Here is an 8,892-nt window from a genome sequence, read left to right as displayed (position 1 = left end):
CTAAAGTACACAAGTGGCCATCACTAGAGGTCCTTTTGGAGAGTTGGGTTTAGTAACTTACTACCAAGACCAGGGCAGTGTTTATCAAGGTTATGAGTGCTAATCTAGGATCAGTCCTCTCTGTCCGTAATAATCTGATTTATTATGATCTAAAAGGCAAAACTGATCCTAGATCAGACTCCTACTCTGAGACGCTTGATAAACACAGTCCCAGAAAGTTATTTTCCTCAAACTGTAGTTTTAGGCTCTTCTATCCACATCTAGTGGATAAAGAGAGTACTAACCTATTGCCCTGGTCTARTTGGTACACTGCATTTATATAGACAGCAGTACATACATAACTACTCAGACTGTGTTTATAGTACAGTATAGTATTAAATAGAGAGACTGTGTCGAGCGATACTATCTCTATGTTGGAGGCTTTAGACCTGTTTTTCTCCTTCCTCCAGACCTCTGTCTCTTCAGGAACACTCTAGCCCAAGACCCCAGAGTCCAGTCTCAGCCACCAGAAGCATGACTCTTTCCAGGGCCAGCTCAGCCACCAGAAGCAAGACTCTTTCCAGGGCCAGCTCAGCCACCAGAAGCATGACTCTTACCAGGGCCAGCTCAGCCACCAGCAGCATGACTCTTCCCAGGGCCAGCTCAGCCACCAGAGGGCCAGAAGAGACCCAGGGGGCCAGAGGAGAACGGGGGTCACTGGTCAACATGGAACTTCTTGGGTAAACCACAACACACTGCAAATGCATTGAATATAAGTTATTTGTTGTTTAGAGATCAGTGTCTGATATACTATGGGGATATGGCTTACTATCGAGCATGTTCGTTTTATTAGATATTTATAAACCCATGAATTATGTCAACCTTGGTCTAAAGGACATCCACTTCTTTGTGTTAAATATAATTTATCCCTGACCAAGATGGCTGCCATTATCACCACTTTATAGAGATATGAAGGTTTATGATTCATCTCTATGTGTGTACTGATGGCTGCTTCTTCTTCACAGGTTGCCTAACATTGGCAACACTTGCTTCCTTAACGCCACCCTGCAGTGCCTCCTGGTCCTGCCGTCCTTCTCAAAGGAAATCCTGCACCAGGAACAACTCTGGAGCTCCTCCCCCTTCTCCAACCTGCTCAGGTAAGGAAGGCTCAAAAGCAGACACTCACCCCACACACCCATTATTTGTGGTCATAAATTAAAGAAGGGACACTCTTTTCACGCCACTTCTATAGAAAGTTGATTGTCGTAGCAGGTTAGGAGAGCATTTTCACTAATCCTAACCCTTTTCCTAACCTTAACCACTTCATATTTTGCTGTGTATTGTATTTTTTTTGTGTTTTTGTTTTCAGTTTTGTTTTGTTTTCGGGAATCTTCATAACCAAGAGGAACACAATGACACAATGATTATGATGTAGGCATTTGTAGGCCAATTTGGAAAGTGTAGAATGACTACATGACCCATAATGCTCATTGACTGAACATTCCACCTTACCGTGGAAATTTGGTAGTTTTTTTAAATGCTCTGGAATTGAGAGCAGTATCCAAACCAAATATCTTAGGAGAATAAACAACACAATTTTGTTGTTTGGCTTCATTGTCCGTCCTCAAAGTGAAATTGCTTTGACGCAAATGAATCATTTCTAATGATGGTGCGCGCTAGATAAAACATATTGTATATACTCATCTGCCTCTTCAGGGTAAGCCAGTAGGTTGACACCATCCAGTCAGCTGCTAATTTACTCTCTGTCTCCCCTACAGGTGGTCTGTCTGATGTGCACCGTTTGAGTCTACCTGCAGTGTGGCAAACCAGCCTCAAAAGCAGACCTCATGGTGAAGGTCAAGTATCCTTGTCGGGATACGATTTGAAGTATCTGGGGGACAGCAACAGGTAACTGAGGCACTACTCTTTGTTGACGAGCACTCTTTTTGAAAGGGTTATTATCTCTCATCATTTGCTTTCTCTTGGTGTGTTTCTCTCTCTTCCTCATCATAGGACGCACACGAGTTACTTGTGAACATGCTGTGCCAGCTGAAGGAGGAGGGCATGATACTGAAGACACTCGGGGTGAACTATTCCTGCCCTGTTTCTCAGCTGGAGTTCCAGCTTGTGTCGGTGCGCACATGTACCAGGTAAGAGATCCCATTGGTTGTAATGTATCTACTGAGAAAATGATCTTTCTACAAACAATATTACAAAACACATGGCATGACAGAAACATTGTAGAGACCTGACACAGAAACAGACTTGATGCATTTTCCTTCTCTTTGTGCTGCTTCTGAAGCTGTGGGTGCGAGTCGTCCACCAGAGAGGACTACAACCACCTCTCATTGGACTTCAGCCCTGAGCGCACCTTGCTGAGCAGCCTAGCACTCACTTTCAAAGTCAGCACTTAGGGCTCAGCCRTGCATGTAGAGACTAACACCCAGGGCAYGCTGCCCACTGCCTCAGAATACGCTCTTATTATTGTAGTGGTGTCATTCATTTTGTAATGCTTTTGTTTCTAACCAGGGTGAACAGGTTGAATTCACATGTGAGGGTTGTAAAGGCCTCCACGCCTTAAAGGTGGAGCAGTTCCACACACTGCCTCTGTGAGTTGTCCCTTTATAACCTCTCATAGGACTAGCAGTGTTTCATGAAATGAGTGGTCATTGTGTCCTGAGCCTTTAGGAGTAGTTACCTTCCTGAGCAGGTTGTAGGACTTAGGGATGAGCACCACCGAACACATTTCACTAATCTGTTATTTTGTTGACTGGTTTCATTGTCTGTCTGTTCATCTATCTTCCTCTCTGTCTCTGGGCAGTGTGCTGGTTCTGCATCTGAAGAGGTTTGGAGGACCTGGGGGGTTGGAGAAGCTGGAGGCTCCTCTTTTGTTTCCTTCGGAGCTGAGGCTCTCCACCCTCTGTGGGGACATGGTGCCACACCTGCACAGTGCCAGCCCACAGGCCCTCACCAACCAGGCCCCCAGCATCCAGGGGTCCATCCCCCAGACCCTCGTCAGTCAAGTCTCCAGCCCACCTGGAGAGGCCAAATACAGCGCCCTCTGCTGTTCAGGTAGGTCATGGCACCATAACACTCTTCTTGCTCCAACACCACACAAACCACCCACTCCCAAAACGGTCCTGCTGACAGAGAAGCTGGAAGCTGCAGTTTAAAAGGTTTCTCAGACATCTTTAGTGATGTATGGGAGCTGTTTTAGTCCAGAGCATTTCAGACAAGTGACCACGTTTTCACAGCTCTTGATATGTATATTTGACCCCTCAGATTCAAATGACCAGGAACCAGGAAAAGTGCTGCAGACAGCCTCAGTGGTGAGAAGAGAGAGAGAGATAGAGAGTGAAACCAGTGAAAAATAAGTTATGACAGAACACTGAGATAGTTATGAGGAATACACAATGTAGTAGACCTCCTGTAGTAGACTAGTACTGTAGTAGACTGTAGACATTATGGTGGACTGMAGAGGAAATGAGAATCCTACGATCACATGTGTTTTCTTACAGAAGSAGCAGCCAGTGAAGTCAGTGAATGGTTACTACCAGCTGACTGGGGTAGTCTCTCATTTGGGAGGCTCCGCAAACTCTGGTAAGTAAATACCATAAAACACACATGCAGATGCACAATACATATGACATTTTTTGTCTTAGCCAGATTTGCATTGGTATGGAACAAAATTACAAATAATTTGTGGTCCGCAAATTGACCGTAAGAAGGCCAAACAGATATAATATTTGACTCATTTCAAACATTGCTTACATTTGTGTACAATCACATATCTCTCTTTATTGTGCGTGGGAATACTTTGAAACAGATTTCCAAAATGAAAATCACTTGGAGCTGACTTGCTGGTGTTTTTACAGTGTTTTAAATATGACATTTTATTGGGTCAGAAAACATGGTGGGCCAAATAAATTCACCTGTGGGACAAATTTGTCCCGCGTGCCGCCATATGTGGATCCCTGGTGTAGGGGATAATTAGACCCGCCAATAGCTATTTCGACCAAGCGAGAAACGCTGCAGGCTTCAGAGTGAAGTGCCATCCCAACAAGCACTGCAATATGTTTAGAGTTTACGCAATTTAATTCAAAAGAATGGAGAGGCATGCCTAATTATATGCCACGTGTATTTGTTTTTCTCTGATTTCAAAACTCGACACATGTAACAGATAAAATACCTCCAAAAGGCACTGTTTAACTGTTACAACACTCTATTACCCACAATAGCCTGACCTTTGCCCTCCAGTCTGTCTTCCTTGTTCCACAGGGCACTACATTAGTGACATCTTGCATGCCAGTGGAAACTGGTTCTGCTGTAACGACAGCCAGGTGTCAATGTCCAATGAAGCCACTGTGCTGAGGACCAGAGCCCGGAGTGCCTACATGCTCTTCTATATGTTCAGGTACTGCTTACTCTCGCCATCTATATTCTTGTGTTGCTATTTATGTGTACGGTTCCTTTTACCCTACAGGGCAAGAGAGCGGGAGGCCCCAGCACACAGGGCCTAACAGGGCCACCAGCATCAGCCCCAGCATAAACAGGGGCAGCACCTGGCCCAGCTTCAACAACCCCAACCCAGTCTCAACATGGGAAGAACCAGGCCCAGTCTCAACATGGGAAGAACCAGGCCCAGTCTCAACATGGGCAGAACCAGGCCCAGTCTCAACATGGGCAGAACAAGACCCAGCCCCAACAACCTCAGACCTGCCTCAACAGGTGCAGCACTCGGCCCAACTTCAATCATGCGGCTCAAGGGAGACTTGKTCTTCAACASTAGCWTSAACATTCTTTCAYTAGCTTATGTCATAAATARCTGCCCMTGWTTTGACTGCTTCACCTAATGTATAAAGCTCATGTAAGAAAACGTATYAAGTATACACACTAAATGTAGTACACATGTAKATGTGTTGGATAGAGTGTGTGATTATTTAGAGGGTACATCATCCCTTCTATTTGGTTTGGTTGAAATCCTCCTGTTGTGAAATACACTGTGGTGTATAACCTCTTATTCAGCATGGTCAGACCGGAGGACCTGCAATATTCAACATTGATCCATGTCGGGAGATGACTTGTGCATGCCATGCAATTTTAATAAAGACAAACAAATTTAAGATAATCCAATTTAAGATGATTCTGTTAACCGTTGTAACTCTTTAACTCAGGTAGCTTTATCGTATTCTATTCTTATTTACAATAAAAGTGACTCCAAAGTTACACAATACATTATTTACCATGAATTTCTATTACATTTCCATTTGAGTCATTTATCAGACTTACCAATCTAGAGCATTTATCTTAACATACAGTGCCTTCAGAAAGTATTCACACCCTAGACTTTTACACATTTTGTTGTGTGCAGACTGAATTTAAAATGTGGTAAATATATTTTCTCTCTCACTCAACTACACAAAATACCCCATAACGACAAAGTTAAAACATATTTTTAGAAATGTTTGCAAATGTATTGAAAATTAAATATAATATAGAATTTACATAAGTATACACACCCCTAAGTAAAATATGTAGAAGCACCTTTGGTACGCGATTACAGCTGTGACTATTTATGGTTAAATCTCTAGGAGCTTTCTACACCTGGATTGTGCAACATTTTCCCATTATACTTTTCAAAATTCTTTAAGTTCTGTCAAATTGGTTGTTGATCATTGCTAGACAACCATTTCAGGTCTTGCCATAGATTTTCAAGTAGATTGAAGTCAAAACTGTAACTTGGCTACTCAGGAACATTCACTGTCTTCTTGGTAAGAAACTCCAGTGTGTATTTGCCTTGTGTTTTAGGTTATTGTCCTGCTTAAAGGTGAATTAATCTCTAGTGTCTGGTGAAAGCAGACTGAACCAGGTTTTCCTCTAGGATTTTTCCTGTGTTCAGCTCAATTCAGTTAACGATTACAGTCCTTAACGATTACAAGCATACCTTGACATACTGTATGATAGTGAAACTCTTTATCAGTCAACCCACAGTGGATTGAAACACTGGCCACCACATGACTCCCACCACCTTAGTGTGATAATATAATACATGATATGACTCCCACCAGTCTTAGTTTGATAATATAATACATGATATGACTCCACCAGTCTTAGTTTGATAATATAATACATGATATGACTCCCACCAGTCTTAGTTTGATAAATATAATACTTGATATGACTCCCACCAGGTCTTGTGTGATAATATAATACATGATATGCTCCCACCAGTCTTAGTTTGATAATATAATACATGATATGACTCCCACCAGTCTTAGTTTGATAATATAATACATGATATGACTCCCACCAGCCTTAGTTTGATAATATACTACATGATATGACTCCCACCAGCCTTAGTTAAATAATATACTACATGATATGACTCCCACAGCCTTAGTTTGATAATATACTACATGATATGACTCCCACCAGTCTTAGTTAATAAAATATACTACATGATATGACTCCCACCAGCCTTAGTTATATAATATACTACATGATATGACTCCCACCAGCCTTAGTTTGATAATATACTATCATGATATGACTCCCACCAGTCTTAGTTGATAATATAATACATGATATGACTCTCACCAGTCTTAGTGTGATAATATAATACATGATATGACTCCCACCAGCCTTAGTTAAATAATATACTACATGATATGACAGCCACCAGCCTTAGTTTGATAATATAATACATGATATGACTCCCACCAGCCTTAGTTTGAATATTTAATACATTATATGACTCCCACCAGCCTTAGTGTGATAATATAATACATAGTATGACTCTATATCATATTATATGATGTATGTGTGAATTCACAGGGTGACAATTTTGGATGTGCTAACAATATTAGGGATCCTGTTAATTGACATATACACTACATATATCCTGACTGAGCACATTATGGATCTCACTCTGTGACTAGTAGTGTAGGGGGTAGATGCTGATCTTAGGTCGGTTTTGCATTTCCACCACAAATGGTTAAGGTTAGGATTGGGGGAGATAAACCTGATCCTAGATCTGTACCTAGGGGAAACTTCCCCCCGGAGTGTGACCTGCCACCAATGGCCATATAGGGATCTTTCTATCTGTGATGTCTGTGAAGAGTTACTCAGAATGAAAAACATAGGTTCTGACAACATCTCCATAGTTTCAGTTTGACAGATTTAAGAGAATAGAAAAAAATTATTTAACAAACTTCACATGTTTTATGACCAAAAATTTATATTTCCACCCTGTCTTTTAGTACAACATAACATATACATACCAGTTACATCAAATGACACAACTCTCTCTGCACTGATTCCACTGTTCCACATGACATCTACCAACATGAACTATTATACAACTCTATAGCTCTACTCTATTCCACAGGAGGAGAGAAAGCATCACACAGATCCTAACATACAGGGACAGAGTCAAAGGTGTCCCTCTGGTGGACGTAGTACTAACTACAGGTACAGCTGTAGTGTTGGTGACAGAGACCTGGGTGGATGTAGTACTAAATACGGTCAATGGCTAGATGGGTTGGAAAGAGCTGGAGTGGAATGTAGTTAAATACAGGTAGCTGTAAGTGTGAGCTGACGAGACCATGGTGGATGTAGTTCTACCACAGTACGCTGTATGTTGGTGACAGAGACCTGGTGGATGTAAGTCTATACTAAGGTCAGCTGTAGTGTTGCTGAAAGAGACCTGGGTGGATTAGTACTAACTACAGGTACAGCTGTAGTGTTGACAGAGACCTGGGTGGATGTAGTTCTAACATACAGGTACAGCTGTAGTGTTGGTGACAGAGACCTGGTGGATGTAGTACTAACTACAGGTAAGCTGTAGTGTTGGTGACAGAGACCTGGGTGATGTAGTAACTAACTTACCTACAGGACTGTAGTGTTGGTGACAGAGACCTGGGTGGATGTAGTGCTAATACAGGTACAGCTGTAGTGTTTGGTGACAAAGACCTGGGTTGGACGTAGTACTAACTACAGGTACAGCTGTAAGTGTTGGTGACAAAGACCTGGGTGGATGTAGTATACTACATGTACGTTGTAGTGTTTGTGATAAGAGACCTGGGTGGATGTAGTACTAACTACAGGTACAGCTGTAGTGTTGGTGACAGAGACCTGGTGGATGTAGTACTAACTACAGGTACAGGGTAGTGTTGGTGATAGAGACCTGGGCCGTTTTCCCAATTGCATTTTAAGGCTAAATTCTCATGAGAACAGTAGGATCCTATGTTTGAAACGATGGACTTAAGACTTAAGATGCTTTTGGGAAACCAGGCCCTGGGCTGTAGAGCTCACAACCACCCCCACAGAGTCCTTCACTAAGCCCAGACACACACCCACGTTGCCTGCCCTGTCCACTACCAACAGCTCTACCTTCTTTGAACAGCAGGTGAAGCTGTAGTCCAACCTGGTCACATTCTTGGACCTGTGGCCCACTGCCCTAGAAGTGTTGAGGGTCCCATTGCCCTGGTATAGGCTGATGCAGATGATTCCTGTCCCTTTGACACAGTCGGGGAGGTTGGCAGAGAGCTGCCAGTTTGAGGAGCTGCATGTTAACGGGCAGTCAGAGGACACCACTGAGGTATAATCAGATCTGGAGACTGTGTCCAAGATGTTGTTGTTTTCAAGGTATTCACGTTCGCATACGCAGATTCATGGACGTCTGTATCCGGGTTGCATCCGGTTTACACAGCCCAACATCACATGCTCACTAGCACTCAGTGGGTACAGGGAAGCGAGGCTCTCCAGAGGGTGATACGGTCTGCCCAACGCATTTACCAGGGGCACACTGCACAGCATTTCGCTACAATGACATCTGGTAGATATGTGTATGTGACCAATACAATTTGATTTGATTTGAGCAGCAACGAGATCATTACGTCATCCAAAAACATG

At 42.7% G+C, this 8,892-nt stretch overlaps 1 protein-coding gene across 8 annotated transcripts; it reads left to right on the top strand.

Moving 5' to 3' along the window:
* Positions 1 to 1,993: 1,993 nt before the first annotated feature.
* On the top strand, positions 1,994 to 5,217 carry LOC112067729 (ubiquitin carboxyl-terminal hydrolase 37-like). Of its 8 annotated transcripts, none has more exons than XM_070443975.1 (6): positions 1,994 to 2,129; positions 2,282 to 2,381; positions 2,509 to 2,588; positions 2,801 to 3,051; positions 4,258 to 4,393; positions 4,463 to 4,591. In XM_070443975.1, exons 1-6 carry the CDS (start codon positions 2,017 to 2,019, stop codon positions 4,497 to 4,499), a joined length of 717 nt encoding a protein of 238 aa, XP_070300076.1. In that variant the 5' UTR covers positions 1,994 to 2,016; the 3' UTR covers positions 4,500 to 4,591. The 8 variants fall into 8 exon arrangements, with proteins under 8 accessions (XP_070300076.1, XP_024002909.1, XP_070300079.1 ...); XM_024147141.2 differs by lacking the exon at positions 4,258 to 4,393 and adding an exon at positions 3,498 to 3,579; XM_070443978.1 differs by lacking the exon at positions 4,463 to 4,591 and adding an exon at positions 3,498 to 3,579 and having other exon boundaries at positions 4,258 to 4,362.
* Positions 5,218 to 8,892: the final 3,675 nt, after the last annotated feature.

The sequence above is a fragment of the Salvelinus sp. IW2-2015 genome, linkage group LG6.1 (assembly GCF_002910315.2).
Source record: "Salvelinus sp. IW2-2015 linkage group LG6.1, ASM291031v2, whole genome shotgun sequence".
Classification (NCBI taxonomy): domain Eukaryota; kingdom Metazoa; phylum Chordata; class Actinopteri; order Salmoniformes; family Salmonidae; genus Salvelinus; species Salvelinus sp. IW2-2015.
Note: the sequence above shows the minus strand (reverse complement) of the source record. Positions and strands in the feature narration are given on the sequence as shown.